This window comes from Equus caballus, chromosome 5 (assembly GCF_041296265.1).
Source record: "Equus caballus isolate H_3958 breed thoroughbred chromosome 5, TB-T2T, whole genome shotgun sequence".
Taxonomy (NCBI): domain Eukaryota; kingdom Metazoa; phylum Chordata; class Mammalia; order Perissodactyla; family Equidae; genus Equus; species Equus caballus.
In genome coordinates, this window is record NC_091688.1 from 14,447,883 (window position 1) to 14,464,152 (window position 16,270).

The 16,270-nt window shown below is 40.8% G+C and overlaps 1 protein-coding gene and 1 long non-coding RNA gene across 18 annotated transcripts in view; one reads left to right on the forward strand and one right to left on the reverse strand.

Annotated features, from left to right (window-relative positions):
* TDRD5 (tudor domain containing 5) overlaps positions 1 to 6,792 on the forward strand; it is an 82,923-nt gene extending 76,131 nt beyond the window's left edge. For all 16 annotated transcript variants that reach the window (XM_023640638.2, XM_070267812.1, XM_070267813.1 and 13 more), the window contains one exon: positions 6,207 to 6,792. In XM_023640638.2, the coding sequence (XP_023496406.2) occupies positions 6,207 to 6,454 (248 nt within the window). In that variant the 3' untranslated portion in view covers positions 6,455 to 6,792. The remainder of the gene's footprint in view (positions 1 to 6,206) is intronic.
* Positions 6,793 to 7,704: 912 nt separating this feature from the next.
* The window catches only part of LOC102151016 (uncharacterized), a 39,282-nt gene continuing 30,716 nt past the window's right edge, over positions 7,705 to 16,270 (reverse strand). Inside the window, exon 3 of one of the 2 annotated variants that reach the window (XR_290245.4) lies at positions 7,705 to 9,376. This is a non-coding gene — a long non-coding RNA (uncharacterized lncRNA). The remainder of the gene's footprint in view (positions 9,377 to 16,270) is intronic. The other variant, XR_011439035.1, reaches the window with a different exon arrangement.

Below are 16,270 nucleotides of genomic sequence, written 5' to 3' on the forward strand. Positions count from 1 at the left end.
CAGCACAAGTCTGCTGCAGCCAACAAACCCTCGGGCCCACACATCCCACCAATGCAGTCCCACCCCAAATGGATGCCCTGCCCCACTGAGGCAGGCCCACTTGCCCTGCTGTGGAGGTCCCACACACCCCACCTGTGTGGGCCCACAAGTTCCCTGTGGACTTGATGGTGGGTGGGGCCAGTCCCTAGTGGGGGTTGCCTCCTCTGGCTTAGCTGGATTAAATCAGTGCTGTAGTGGGCGGGGCAAACCCATGTGCTAAGAGGCCAAGGGAAGAACTCCAGCGGCATCTGCCAGCATCTGTCATGCCTGTACTGGGTCATAATAATGGCTGCTGCCAGTGTCTCAGTCCGTGAGGAGGTGGGCCCATCCATCTCCTGAATCTCTGAGATGCGCTCAGAGTTTATCAAGTGAGTCTCTGTTACCAAAGGTCTATGCACCTTTCTGGTGTCTTTGTGTTGGTTTCCAGAATTGGTGAGTCTGTGCATGGACCCTTGAAGAGCAGGCTTTCTTTCTCTTGTGATTGACACCTTCTCTGGGGTTATTCCACATTGATTTTAATAGCTAGCAAAGCCAGGTATTATGGCACTCGTCTCAGTTGTGCTGAATTCAAAGGCTGCTTATTGTGGCAAAGCTCTCCTCAGATCACCCGCTCCTCCAGGAGAAGCTTCATACCTTAGGACTGCTCCCGGCCGTGAAGCGCCACAGCTGGAAGGTGTTTTTCCCTCAGCAGAGGGGGTGTTTCTGCCTCTTCCACCTCTGTCAGTGTTGTCCCTTGTTGTGGGAGTTCTTTTTATCCAGGTTCCTGCTCTCTCAGAGGCCACTGTTGCACAGGGGCTTGTAGATTTGTTGCGTCCATAGGAGGAGGTGAGTTTAGAGTCCTCCCATGCTGCCATCTTCCCAGCAGTCCTCCCCATGATGTCTTATTTATTTTATAGAGTGCTGGGCTCTTTTCTTAAAATCTTAAGAATTTTTGTGTCTGTGTTCATGAAGGATACTGGTTTCTAGTTTTTGTGTGTCTGTGATGTCTTTGTCTTGCTTTGGTATCCAGAGAATGCTGCCCTCGTTGAATGAGTTGGGGCATGTTCCCTCCTCTTTTCTTTTCTGTAAGAATTTGTGTGGAATTGATGTTATTTCTTCCTTAAACACTTGGTAGAGTTCAATACTGAAGCCTTTAGGGCCTGGAGTTTTCTCTGTAGGAAAGTTTTTAAGCTACAAATTCAGTGTCTTTAATAGATATAAGGCTCTTTGGGTTATCTGTTTCTTCTTGAATGAGCTTTGGTAGTTTTGAATTTCAAAGATTTTATCCAAGTTGTAAAATTAGCATGAAATGTTCATAATATTTCTCTTAAGCACTGCTTTAAGCTGCATTTCATGAATTTTTTTTCATGAATTTTGATATGTTGTGTTTTTATTTTCATTCAGTTCAAAATATTTTCTAGTTACCCTTATGAGTTTTCTCTTCAAGAAGTATGTTGTTTGGAGATTTTCCAAATTCGTTTCTATTATTTATTGATTTCTAATTAATCTTACTTTGACTAAGGGACATACTTTTAATCCTTTTAAATTACAACACTTATTGTATAGTCTAGAATATGTTTCATCTCTGTAAATGTTTTATGTATACTTTAGAACAATGTGTAGTCTGATATTGGGATAAGTATTTTATAATAAATTAAGTCAAGTTGATGGATAGTGTATAGCCTTACTAATTTTCTGTCTAGTTGCTCAATTATTGAGAGAGAATTGTTGAACTCTACAATTATATTGTTGATTTGTCTTTTTTTTTATTTCAGTTCTATCAGGTTTGTTTCAAGTACTTTGACACTGTTACTAGGGTTATTATGCCCTATCGATGAATCAACCCATTTATTATTATTAAATTACACACTCATTATCCACTGTAGTATTCTTTGCTGTGAAATCTACTTTGTTGATATTAATATAGCCACTCCAGCTTTCTTTTGATTTATATTAGCATGGTATATCATTTTCCACCTTTTTTCTTTTAATGTATCTTTATCTTTAAAGTGGAGTTCTTGTAGGCAGTATTGTAGTGTGGTCTTGCTTCTCTATTCAATTTCATAATCTCTTCTTTCTAATTGGAGTGTTTGGATAATTTAGTGTGATAATCAGTATGTTTGGGTTTAAATTTACCATTTTGGTGTTTTCTATCTTTCGCATTTGTTCTTATGCTTTTTTTCTCTTTTCTTTCCTTTTTAATTATTTTTTTATGATTCCACTTGTTTCCTTTATTGACTTAGTAGTTTTACTTCTTTCTTTCGTTTTTGCTCTTTGAATGGTTGCTTTAGGATTTATAATCCATATCTTTAAATTATCATTCTCAGATTGTTATCTGTATAGTATGAAAACCTTACAATAGCCTACTTCCATTTCCTTTTTTAATTTTAATTTTAATTTTTTAAATTTATTTTTGGATGTACATCATATTTTGAATTCTGTGTAGATTACATCATGTTCACCACCCAAAAACTAATTATAGTCCATCCCCTCACATGTGAGCCTAATCACCCCTTTTACCCTCCCCCATGATAGCCACCAATCCAATCCCCAATGCTATGTGTTTTTTTTTGTCGTCGTTTTTGCGATCATATGGTATTTGACTTTCTCCCTCTGACTTATTTCTCTCAGCATAATACCCTCAAGGTCCATCCATGCTGCCATTTCCTCAACCCTGGCCTTTGAGCTATTGTTATATATTTTATTTCTTCATGTGTTGTAAACCTCAGAATTCACTCTTATTATTTTTGCTACCCAGTCACTTCTCTTTTCAAGAAATTAAAAATGAGAAAATTTTTTGTTGTTTACTCATGTTTGCCATTTCCAGTGTTCTTTATTCCATTGTGTACATCAGGGTTCAGCAAACTTTTTTGTAAAGAGCCAGAAAGTAAACATTTTCAGCTTTGCAGTCCACACAGTCTACGCTGCAGACACTCACCTCTGCCAAGTAGCACCAAGACAGCCACAGGCGTACACAAATGAGTGAAGATAGCTGTTTTCCAGTACAACTTTATTTAAGAAACAAGTGGTAGGAGTAGTCTGCCAGTGCCTGTTGTAGATCCAAGTTTCCATCTGGTATTATTTTCTCTTTGCTTGAAGAACTTAAACTTTTCTTGTAGTGCTGGTCTGATGTGTTCTTTCAGCTTTTGTGCATTAGAAAAAGCCTTTATGTTCCCTCCATTTCTTTCAGATTATTTTTCTAGATATAAAGTGATAGGTCAACAAATTTTTCAGTGCATTAAAAGATATCACTCAGGGGCCGGCTGGTGGCACAGCGGTTAAGGGTGCACATTCTGCTTTGGCAGCCTGGGGTTCACTGGTTCAGATCCCGGGTGTGGACATGGTACCGCTTGGCAAGTCATGCTGTTGTAGGCGTCCCACATATAGAGTAGAGGAAGATGGGCACAGATGTTAGCTCAGGGCCAGTCTTCCTCAGCAAAAAAGAGGAGGATTGGCAGCAGATGTTAGCTCAGGGATAATCTTCCTCAAAAAAAGAAAAAAAAAAAAGATGTTACTCTGCTTGTCACTGTTGACATGAATTCTGTTATTGTTTTCTTTGTTCTCTGTAAAGTATTTTCTCTGGCTGCTTTTAGGATTTTTCTCTCGCAAACTGGTTCTCAACGATCTGATTATAAGGCACCTTGGTGTGGTTCTCTTCATATTTCTTCTGCCGGGGTTCATTGAGCTTCTTGGATCTGTGAATTCAGAATTTCCATTAAATATAGAAAAATTTCCTTCATTATTTCTTTAAATATTTTTTTCTGTTGATGTTCCCTCCCTCCTCGTTTTTTTTTCACTCCAGTTACAGGTTACACATGTGATAGGCCACTCGTGTTGTTCCTCAGCTCCCTGATACTCTCTTCTTTCTCCCAGTCTTTGCTGTCTCTGTTTCATTTTGGATAGTTTCTGTTACTATGTCTCCAAGTGTACTAACCTTTTCTTGTTCAGTGTTTAATATGTTATTTTCCCATCTGGTATATTTTTCATCTCAGAAATTGTATTTTTCATCTCGAGAGACTTGGTTTGGGTCTTTTTAATATCTCCCATTTCTCTCCTCATTTATACTCATATTTTTCTCTGCCTTCTTGAATACCTGGAGTAGTCTTATAAAGCTATTTTAATCCTTGTCTTGGGAATCGAGCATATGTATCATTTCTGCATTCTGTCAATTGTATCCTGTCTGAATTGGCTTATACTGATTGATTTTTTTCCTGATTAGTAGTCGTATTTTTCTGCTTTTTCGCTTGTCTGGTAATTTTTATTGGATGGCAGACACTGTGAATTTTGCATTGTTGGCTGGGTCTTTCTTCTTTCTTTCATTTTTCCTTTCTCCCTCCCTTCTTTCCTTTCCTGTCTGTCTGTATCTATCTATCCATCCATCTGTTTGGATGGGAGGGATGCAATGAAATTAGATTTATTATCTCTGTGTTTCTTTTAGTTTCACCAGCCTGGCCTAGCAGAGCCTTTACTCTGTCGGCCCTGCTATTTAGGCAGCACCTTTCTGAGGGGACTGACGGGACTTGACGTCCTGTGTGTGAGGACTTTTTTACACTGTGTCTGGTGGGAACATGAACCGCTTGCACCAATGGAAGCTCCAGTGGTTGTTCTGCCGACTCCTTTCAGGTCGGTTTCCCCGCCGTGGTGGTTTCTTCATGTGTGTGAGCCAGATCACTGCTCGGCTGACACCTGTGCAGATTCCAGCTGCTGCTCTCTCTGCAGCTGCCTCTTCTCTGTTACTTTTTCCCCTAAAAAGTCCAGACACCTCGGCCTCCATGAATAACAAACTCTGTCTTCTCAACCCAGTACAACCTCAGGCTCGGTGTGGATTCTCGCTCCTTGTGGTGCAGCCTGGAAATATCTTCAGACAGGGAGCTAAGGCACTCATGGGCTCACTTCATTTATTTCCTTTCTCTCAGGGCTTGGTGTCCTGCACGCTTGTTCTTCAGTGTCTGGAAGCTGTCGTTTCTTATTTTGTCCAGTTTTCCAGTTGCTTAAAGCAAGAGAGATTTTTTTCCAATTCCTTTTGAATTAACATGATGTCTAGAAGCAGAAGTTTTACTCCTCTTTTAATTCTTTCATCATGGTCCCTGCTTTCATATTTTTATACCTTTTAAAATGAGCTCACCAAAAAATTTCATTGGAATTCACCATCTCTTTTCCTCTCTAGTGGGCACTAGAGTTTTACTTTTTAGACTACCCTGTCAAATCCTCCTTGAACATAATTCATCATAAATATTTGGCACATTTACCACATGCTACCATGCTAGATGCTAAAGATGCAAAGATGAATGAAATACTCCATTATGCCTGCTTTTTCTCTGTTTTTTTTTGAAATCTGTGTTTTTGGGGTCTAGAGCAGTGCTTTTCAGGATGTAGTCAGCACGCTGGTGCTAGTCCACGAAGTGTTCGCCATGATGGACAACACAATAGCGCATTGTTTAGCTCACCTAGATTTTTTTTCCCAAAGCAGGACCTTGTTGAAGGAAGCAGTGTGTCGGCTTAGATGCTGGCGAAAGCTCCTTCTCTCGTTGCAGTCAGGTAATAAATAATAGCGCTGGTCTAGAGCACAAGTGTGAGAATGCCTTTCCTTGGCTGTTTGGAACTCTGAGCCATTGGAGTTCCCAGCAATTCATTTCATTTAAAAGGTTCTTTCTTCTTAGTTAAAACTAATTCCTAAGGAGTTCATTTTATGGCCAATAACTGGTTTTTGGAATTTCAAAGCAACCAGAGTCTTGGTTAGTTTTGTTCTGATGCTGGCACAAGACTTGGATTAGAACCACTTTGCAACAGAGAAGGCCATTGATGGCCCGTTGAATGCCCTCTTGCTCACTGCTGTAAAGAAGTAGGGGAGCTTAAGGAGTCTTACCTGGAAGTGAAGTTACGTCTGATTCATTTTTATAATGTCCTAGGAGAAATCTTCCCTTCCTTATTTGAAAGTGCATTTTTTCCCTCTCTTTTTTGCCCTCATCCTGACAAGAATTTATTTTATCTCTGCCTGATTCCCATCCTCATTTCCTTACCATTTGTTGATTGGTTTCGGAGTTCCATCCTCTCTGATTTGCCATTAGCAATTGTCATCACCTAACAGAAGATGACTAAGCACATGTTAGTAGAGGTCTAGAATGGGAGAGAGAGGCCAGTGCGTGTGAGAACCCCGTGAAAAGACGGCCGTTTTCTTTCTTTTTCAGTGGAAAGCTCTCCAGGGAGCCTCAAGAATGAAGATTTTTCTAGTAGCCCTGCTATTCCAGTGTTCAAAGACAAGAGTGAGGGAGCCATGGGCCAGCTTTCTCTCATTTTGTCTCCTCAGCACCAGATTCCTCAGAAGCTCTATATTCCTCGAAGTACAGCCACTGCTGCCTTAGGAGCTGCCGCGCGGTTGGCCACGTCCAGGAGCCTCCTGCACTGGTACCCCAGTGTGAAAAGGATGGACGCCTGAGGGGAAGGGGGGAGGGAGGGAAAGTAATCCAGATACTTAGGGCTTGGGGATTTCAGGCCAAAATAAGGAGGAGGTATTGAGAGGAAATGGTATGTTGATAGTTGATGCCTTTGTCTTCCTGTGTGACTGTGTTAGTTGCACTTTGCCAATAGTCCACTTTGTTGTGTATTGATATTAATGTTAATTTCCATTTTTATTGACCATATTTCTTATTCTGTATAGGTTTGTCCACCTTTAATGTAGTAGTTTAAAGGAGTTTTAATTTTTTTTGTTTTTTTGTTTCTGTAAAAGTTTTTCTTGTACATATCATGAATGATAAATGAAAACTGAAAAACTAATGTTTTGTGATCCATATTTAGTAAGACAAAAATTCTCTCACATCCCTATCTCCAGGAAAACGGATGTCTGAATTTTAAGGCTGCTTTTTTGATCTCGTTTGAAACCTTCCATATTAGAGAGAATCCAGGGCTGCAGTCCTTACCCTCGTTATTTCTTTGAAATAATAGGATTAAGTACTAAAACCCACACCCTGAAGCTTTGGTCACGTAAACACTTTTACGTTTTAAAAAATTAAGCTGTCTTTCAGTATAGGCAATTTCTTGAAGACTAATAACAAAATGATAGAGACCGATTGTTGAAACTTAGCCATCTGTGTAGTCCTCACACTTCCCAGGAGCCTGAATGGAACAGTAGTTCAACAGTGGTATTGTGTAAGCATTTACTTAACATGATTTCTCTGACGTCAAATTGTGTGAAATATTATATGACATCATCAAGAGAAAAGACTGACAGATGAAATTAAAGAATGAGAGTGATTCTAATTTCTTTGTGGCAAAATACCAGACTTATCCCCAAATTTAAAAAATCCAATACAGAAGCATTTCTTAGAAGTGAAATCGGAGGAGGAGTGTGACTTGCCAGCAGGCTGCCTTTGACGAGGTTCTCGCCTCACCACCCGCTCCTCCAAGGCCTCCTGTTTGGCAGTAAAGGGCAGAGCTGACCCCTAGTTCCATTCTCTCTTTCCACAACAAGGAATTTCTCCTCTTTCCTTCTCAACTACTTAATCAGCAAAATGTCCACTGTGGAAGAGAGTGAGATGAGAGTAAATATAAAAGTGCATTTAAATTTAGAGTATTACTGGCTAAAGTTTTCTGAGAATTAAGTAACCATGAAACAAAGTTAAACCCAAAGTCTCTAAATACTGATATTTTTTCTATTTAAAAACCTTAAAGAAAACATGTTTAACGCACTAAAATTTAAAAATCCAGATTCACCTTTAATTCTCATATATTTATAAGAATGACATTATATTAAAAAGTTTTTTATCAGGAAACATCACTGATAGTTGACCCAACAGAAAGAACAGGTTCCCATTTGAGTTTTTGTGATTTTACGTCAGACGTCTTTGTTGGAGAAGACAATTGAAGAGTTATATGGAAGGTCAGTGAACAGTTGAATATCATATGACAGTCAAAGATATATCATACGCAACTGCGCTAAGAATTGGAAAAGCTCTGTTTTTCATATAGGTTTAGGTAATTATCTACAATTTGTTTCTAAAGAAGAAAATTCATTTTGGAATGATGCTTCTTAGAATTCTTCCCTTAAAGAAGAAACCAAGTTTGAGTGATATATTTCACTTCTCCAGATAGGCAATCATTGGGTTTGGGGCAGGGTGAATCTGGTAGAAGCAAGATTTACATATTTAGGTCAAACTGTAACCCTCTCTATAACAGACTCAACTACCCGGAGGAACTCTGCCAACATTGGGTAACCTGACAGTGACTGATTTTACACTTTGCCAGTTAGGTCGGGATTATAAAATCACTGTGCTAAGGCTCTTTCAGAATCCTCTCCATTTGCAAATGGCCAGATACAGAATCACTTAGACAAAGCCATCCCAAACTGATGAGTGTCAACACACTTTGAAAGAAGCCTATTTAGTAATTAATATCCTAACCAATCTGTTCACCTACCTTCACCCACAAGGTGGGCTTTGTTAGGTAGTTAACTAAAATAGCCCAAAGCATCAAACAAATTTAATGGATAATTTGAAAATGAACAAATAAATTTCTCTATATGGTCAGGAACAGCAATAGGTCATGTTCAAAAGATAGGTAGATGCTGTGTGGTTTTATTGTTAATTATCTTTTATTGTCAAAAGATGGGCTGCGGTCTACTAAGAACAGCCCTCCCTCCGCACGTTTTTGGCATTAACGGCCTATTGGAAATAATAGAGGTCCTCAAGAAATGTTAACTGGGAAAGGGGCCCTGAGGTGCGTGAGAGGGACTGGGAGTGAGAACATATAGGAAAATCCTGCTTATAAACTCCTTAGGGATGGAAGAGGGAGTGACTTTACTAATTGCCACTCAGGTTTTAGCTCCAGTGGCTTGTGGCCAATACCCCTCTCCCATCCGAAAACACACCGTGGGGTATCCAAAGAGGAGCCATTCCAGCTGCCGTCAGCCACCCCTTTTCCCTCTAATTCTCACACATTCAAGATGCCAGTTGCCCATTTCAAGGCATGGAGATAACGAGAGACTTCTGCCTCCAGTCAGACTGTGCCTAACCTAGAGAGTTAGAATTACAGAATTTTGATCTAGAAGGGACCTTACATACGGAAATTTGAAGCCTAAGAAAACTGACTTGCCTATGGTCACACAGCTTAAATTCCTGTATCTGCTTTCTCCTAGCTCAGTGCCCGCGGGAAATTTCCCACAGGAAAAGACTGCAACTCCATCTTGTGTAGTTTAATGAGTTGATGCCAGAAGACGTAGTTTGGTAGATGAGTCCAGACGAATGGTTGTTCTGATGGCTGAGCACACCCCTGGGGCTGGGGGGAGGGGCTGATTGAGGAAGGTGTCATGTTCTTGAATGTGCGCAGCCTGAGTCCCAGTGGGTCCGTTCTCCAGCTGAAGAACCTGAAAGGAGGGCATTGTCAGGGATGAGAAACTAACATTTTTACAGAGCAATCTTTCTGAAGCTTCCTGTTAACATATAAATGTCAACTGTGTAGCAAGGCTTTTCTAACAAACTTTTGATATCTTTTCAGCATTAAATTTATCTTTTTTATATATGCAGTGCCACAGACAGCATTATTCATAATTTTGCGTGAGACATCACTAAGACATTTAAAAGATTTCGTTTCCTGTAATCCATTCAGATCTTGACATTTTCCAAGATGCCAGCCAAGGTGCTTATCAACTAAATCTATCTGTGCGCTTTGAATGTGGCTCTCTTCCTAACAGGCGTCATTTTTCTCATTCAGCCAGTCACCAGTCAACCTAGTAACCTTTTGGTGTCATTAGCCTGTTGGAACCAGAATCCTTTAAACTCTGTGTAGACAGAAACTGTTGTAACTTCTCATTCAAGGACTTCTTTAATATTTAAAATCACAATAGACTTGTGTGCCACTTTTCACATGAAATTGAGTATATCTCTACCCCAATACTGAGTAGAGGATTTATTTACAGCTAAATTTTCTTGCCAATAAGCATAGTTTTCAGGAAATGCTTTTAGCTTTCTCTTTGGTATAAACTTTGTTTTATATTTCTGTTAAAATTTTTTAAGATGTTTTTTAATTTATGGAAAAATAGTTACAAGGAAGAATGTTTACTTCTTGGTGCAATTTAGATAAATAATTTGATGAGGAAACCAGATTTATGACTCTCTCTGCTCTCTAAACTTTTGTTACAGAACTAACGGGAAGTTACTGGGATCCAGGAATTATGATTAGCCCAATCTTTGGAGTTTGTAAGAGCATTTTGTTTGATTTATTTAAATATTTGTGAAGTTGGAATTTGTTTTGTCAAAAATATCTATAGATTTTTTGTGTGTGTAATTAGTTTTTGTGTGATGATTGTGCAGGAATGAAGATTTCACTTAAATATGTGACCCAAAAGACTTAGTTGAGTAAAATACAGAATTTCCTTGTGTGGTTGTAAAAAACAGAGGTTTGACACTCTTCTTGACTAAAATATTTGTCTTCACTTTTGGCACAACCTCTGTATTCTTAAAGTACTTTGGCCTTTGCAAATCTTTGCTATATTGTAGGCAAATACTTTTATTCCATGAACTTGGAAGTTCCTTCACCCTGGAGCCTCCTCTTGAGTACCTGACGGCCACATTTCAGAGACTTGTTTTCTTCCTCTTGTTTCTAGCAACATATCAAACCCTTCTAAGCCATCTTCCAGTGTCTTCGCTTCTCTTTTGAGACTGTTGCGCACACTGAATACCAGCACCCCCTTGTGCCGCAATGCAGAGAGCGCTTTCCTGATCCCGCAGTCGGGGCCTTGCTGCAGTGGCTCTCTGCCTCAAGCAGGTCATTTCCAGGTGCTTCTCAAACTCCAGTGAGGTGATGTTCAGTACAAAGTTCTCCTTAGTCTGTCATTCCACTGGACCATAAGTAGAAACCAAAGACAGCCCAGTTCATTTCTTACTGGAACAAATGACTCCTTAACAAAGAGTCCTGTTACTGCAGCGTTGTTACTCATGTTCTGATGAAAAATCTCTCCTGATATATATGAATTCATATATATGAAATATGAATATATAATTCATATATGTGAATATATGTGGTTTCATATATGTGAAAATATCTGTCAGTTAAATAAGATTCTCTGTGTCCTATTTAGGATACTTGTAGGCAAAGGACATCCCCAGAGGATGTTCCCTGATTCCTCTTCGTGAATCCTTCCTCCTAGTGGACACCTGTCTTCCCCTTAGAAAGATGAAAGTTAAGCAAACGTACGTGATATGGGCCAGAGCCAAAAGTTTATCCTTTCTTTTCTGAATTTCAAAAGTAATAACATTCCTATACTGATCTGGAGTAGGACAGTTAAACAGAGTAGGAAGGTTTGGCTGTAATTAAGTAATAGCAAGCTTTCTACATCTCACGTTTTAGGCAGTGGAACATCTGTTTATGATCAGGTAAACAATGTGTTTTTCAACAACCTTTTGTGCACTTGATGCAGATTTATTTTTGCTAAACTTTTTATATTTAGAAACATTACTCCACTAAAACTTTTTGGTCTTTATCTAGTTTCTACTTGAAATTGGTCCAACAGTTGACTTTACCCAAATTCACGAGGCTCAGCAAAGTCAACTGTTGGACCTGTGCACCACTGGTCAAGCCATGCTGTAGCGGCGTACCACGTGCAAAATAGAGGAAGATTGGCACAGACATTAGCTCACGGCCAATCTTCTTCACCAGAGGAAAAAATCAACTTGATTTAAGAGAAAAATGATGAGTTTACAATAAAAGCCAAATCAGTTGTAGGAAACATCATGTCATTAATTATCAGTAAACCTGCATCCTGTACTGGCTTTGCTTAGGACCTTTTCAGATTTACAGAGTCATTCAACATATTGTGGAAATCGATTTTTGGTATTAAATCTAGAGTTTATGGAATTTTTGTCAAGTCTCTCAGTTAAGTTGAAGGGGATTAACACTCATACTGCCTTGTGCTCTTGAGACATAACCTTATTAAAAACCATTTGCTTGAGCAACTTGGTAGAACCATGAGGTCATTAACTATTTTAAGTAAATGTCAAGCACTGAGGACTGTCTTCCCAGAAAGTACACATTCATACAAAATTGTTCCCTAATTTCTAGGAGTCTATGACTTCTGAAGCTCACCCTATACTTTCTTGAACAGGGAAAGGTCAGAAAAATCTCCCTCCTCCCCCGGCTCCTCCTCCACCTCCTCCCGGGGTGTTCCCTGCCACCATCCACAAGTTGCCTCAGACATAAACCTAGGAGAACGATCCTTCACTGCTCCTGGCCTTCATCCCCCCACTGGATCCTCTATAAAGGCCTGTCAAATTCTACCTCCTAAGGATCTCGTTAGTCCACCTATTTCTCTCTCGATTTACTGCCACCACCCAAGCCGAGCCGCCTTCATGTCTTTTCGGGCATGTGGCAGAGGTTTAGTAAGTTTTATTGAGTGAATTAATGAGTGAACAGGACAGAGTATATGATATAAATAAGGTCTGTTGAAACCTTGATCCCTTTTCTATAACACCATATTCTGAACATCTGTAAAACAGAAGGCTTTATCGAGAAGAGTCTAATCAAACATCCCATTTAACCTTTGCATTTCAAATTGAATAAAGAGCATGTCCTCCAGATAAGAGAACTGAGTAGAAAGACTGGAAATATTTTGTCGAGGTTATTCTTCTGCATAAACCTCATTTGGTTATTTTCCTGGTTCGGTTTGTGAAAGTGCAAAGAAGAAAAAGAAGCAGTTCAATGCGTGCAGCTTCTCAGCCACTTGGCCTCTGTTCAGGAAAGTCTGATTTACCAAACTGGCTTCTTTCAGTTTGTTGATCGTTCTTTGTTCTTGGAGGCACACCTCTGACTTCCCAGTTTATTTTCCAGAAAATCCTTTCAGCACCACAGACCCCAGTTCAGTGGACAAACAGAAGAAATTCATTTAAAATGGTTAACGTATTAGTTTGGACGTAAATTGCTTTTTGTGGACTGTCTGGTGGCCTCTCAGTTTGGGGCTAAATTGAGAGAGAGAGCTGTGCCAAATATTGAACTCCAGGGGCAAAAGCGAAATGAAAGAAGCCAAAGAACTCCTTTTTAGTTTTTTGGCAACTTCTCTGCCATTAATACTTTTTACGAATATATTTACTTTGAAAATTGCCATTGTGAAGTTTTTGTTCTGTTTTGAATTCTTTGTAGTGTGAGAAAATGTGATTTTAAAAAAATTGCTAACGCAACTAAAGAGATGAGCAGGGAAACTACCACTAGCTTTAAATTTGTTAGATGGCAAAGGTTAAGTGATGGATTCTCACTGAAAACTGAAAGCTGACGACTAACCATTCCGGAGCGTCACCGAGGCGGCGGGGAGGGCAGCAGGGTGCAAGCCTGGCCTGGATTTTAATCGCCTGGGGGAACTTTCAGAAACTTCCACAGCTTGGACCACATCAGCCTCCACGGGGTCTGACTTAATTGGTCCCAAGTGTTTCAGTGAGCAGCAGGGGCCGAGAACCGCAGTCCAGGAGGATAATCCAGCCGCGAGAAAAAACCACACACGCGGCTCCTGACCTTTCTCACCGTGAGCTTTGGAGTGGGCATTCTCGAGGGGGTTAGAGGAGCATACCGCCCGGTGAGGGGAGAGCGTCTTCCCCTCATGCTGCCCGCCCATTTCCTCCGCCTTTGCCTCGTGCTGACAGAGCCCACCGTCCACCCCCGTCCCCCGCATGTCTGACGCCGTGAGCCGCTGTGACAGGTGGGAGTGTTCCCCCCTCAGAAACTCCGGCGTGGGAGTAAGAGTTAACTACTGTGCTCAAAAGTCATTTTTACTTTAAATAAATGAGACAGGGTAGTGATCGACTACTGCAACTGAATTTTTTATTTTAATTTTTAATTGTAGTAAGAACACTTAACAGATTTACCCTCTAAACAGATTTCCGGGTACACGATATAACATTAACTATCAGCGCACTGTTGTACAGCAGATCTCTAGAATTTATTCGTCTTGCGTTATTGAAGCTTTAACCCCACTGATTAGCGACTCCCCATTTCCCCCAGACTGATCTTAATTTGATTATCTAATGTCTAAATCCCATGTTCTCTGTTCTCTCGCGGCGGCACATTCCCACCAACTCCGGTAAAGATTTAATATGGGCGGTGCCATAGGCTTGAATGGTGGCTCTTCCCCTCTCTCAACACGGACCAAATGTTCCAGCAGCACGGAAAGTGTTGAAACAACATGCCCACCGGTGCAGCCAGCAGAAACCAAACAGTAATCATTTTATCTTCAAGATAAACTGGGACACTCGGGACCTTGAGGTGAAACTTCAACCCAGCTCCATTTCCTGCCGTCTGTGGGAGGAGTCTGTCGGAGGGCTGGGGGCCTGGTGTCGCTGTGGGTTTTTTGGCAGCACCGCCGGGCTCCTCCAGGACCAGACACGGCCCGGCCTGCAGGGGCCGCCGCTGAAACGGGCGAGCAGGAGAAAGCAGCTCCGGACTCCTCGCGAGACTCAGCTTGGGGATTATAACCCTGGGTGCCTCCACCCGAATTACTTCTCAGCGCAGAGTTGGTGAAGGGGCTATTTCACCAAAGCTGGATTTTTAAAAAAATTATTTTGTTCTAAAAGTCACATGAAGTAGCTACTCTTTGGAGATTAGGTTTTGCTTTCTCCTCACTGCTAGGCGGCGCTCGAGGACAGGAGTTCTGTTACCATGTCTGGTGCTAAAGCTCCTCTCCTTGAAATCCTGTCTCACAGCGCTGTGAAATTGTAGCGTTGGAAAGGGAGCTTAGAGCTCACTTCGTCCAACCTCTCTTTTTACTTGAAAAAAACAGGTGACATAAGTGAATTCTTTGGGAAATAAGGGTCTTAGATTAATTCTCATAAGATGATCTTCCCTCCTACAGTTTAACGTTTCTCCTAATTTGACCCTACAGGAAGCTGCCAGAGCCCTCCCTGTTTACAGCACTTAGACTTTCATCCTGTACGTCCATCTTTATTCCTTGAAGGCGGTGGGGACACACCAACAAGTCTCTAATCCTATTTGGAAACTACAACTACTAATTCTATCTCGCTCCGTTGAAAAAGTTCTGAGCAAAAATATCACCTCTCCATCTTTATTTTGGATTTTCCAGGCAGAGAGGCTTTTTACCTCCTTTGTAAGTTTCTGTTGTAGAAAAAAAGCAAAATTCTTAGTTTAGAGGCATTCTGAGTCTTTACAAGGATTTTCTTATCCCAGGGCATTAAATTTTGTGTGTTTGTATGTTTTCTGGGGGAAGGTCCTTGGCTTCCTGAGATTCTCAAAAATGAGGACGCATACCTGCAGGAGCTCCGCATCCTGTGTTGTGAGACTGCGTGCTGTGCAGGGTCTGCGGAGATGGAACACAGCTGTTGACCCTGTGCCTTCACGCCCAGGTGAAGACGAGCAGCTTCCATGGTGCAGAGAGTGGCGTTAGCTCCCAACGAGCTCTGAGTCAGTTATGATAACCATCACTTGCGGAGGGCTTTACACATCACAAAGCAGCAGAGACAGCTGCCAACAAAAACTAATGAGTTTAGACCACATCAACACAAGGATAGTATCTAAGACAGGAAGTTATTTCACAAGTTCAGCACCCTGTTCACTTCTCGGCAGCACTGTGCTTACAAAAGAGGTTGACCAGTATTCACAAAAGAATTGCTTGGATAATAGAGCTTTATTGAGTTCATATAATGTGCCACACGCTGTTTGTTCTCAGTGCTTTATGTAGATTATCTCAGTGAATCCTTATAACAAAACTACCGGATAGGTACTGTTATTACTCCCATTTTACAGAGAAGGAAAGAGAGGCTCAGAAAGGTTAAGGATCTTGCCCACATGGTGAAAGAAATTAATATTGTGTCATAATAATGTTAATAATATCAATTTACTAAGTACGTATTATATGCCATACCCTTTAGATATTTTATTTAATATTCACAAAATCCCTATGACTATTCCTTTTTTACAAGAGTAGAAACTTGAGGCTCAAAAAATTAAGTAACTTATCCAGAGTCACACCTAGTAAGTGGCAGGAACTAAATGTATCTGACTCCTCCCAAGAGTTGTCTATATTGTCTCCATTACACGTCCTTTCCCCGCTTAAACCCCCTCCAATTCCACCCACACCGCTCCACCAAAAGCGCTCCTGGGAGGGCTCCAGTGACCTCCACAATGCTGAAGCCAGGAGTCAGTCCTCCTCATCTTGCCTGACCTATCAGTAGCGCTTGACACCCTTTCTCTCCTTCAGGGATGTCACGTTCTCTAGTGTTTCCTCCTACTCGTTGGCCTCGTCGGTCAATCCTTCGCATCTCCT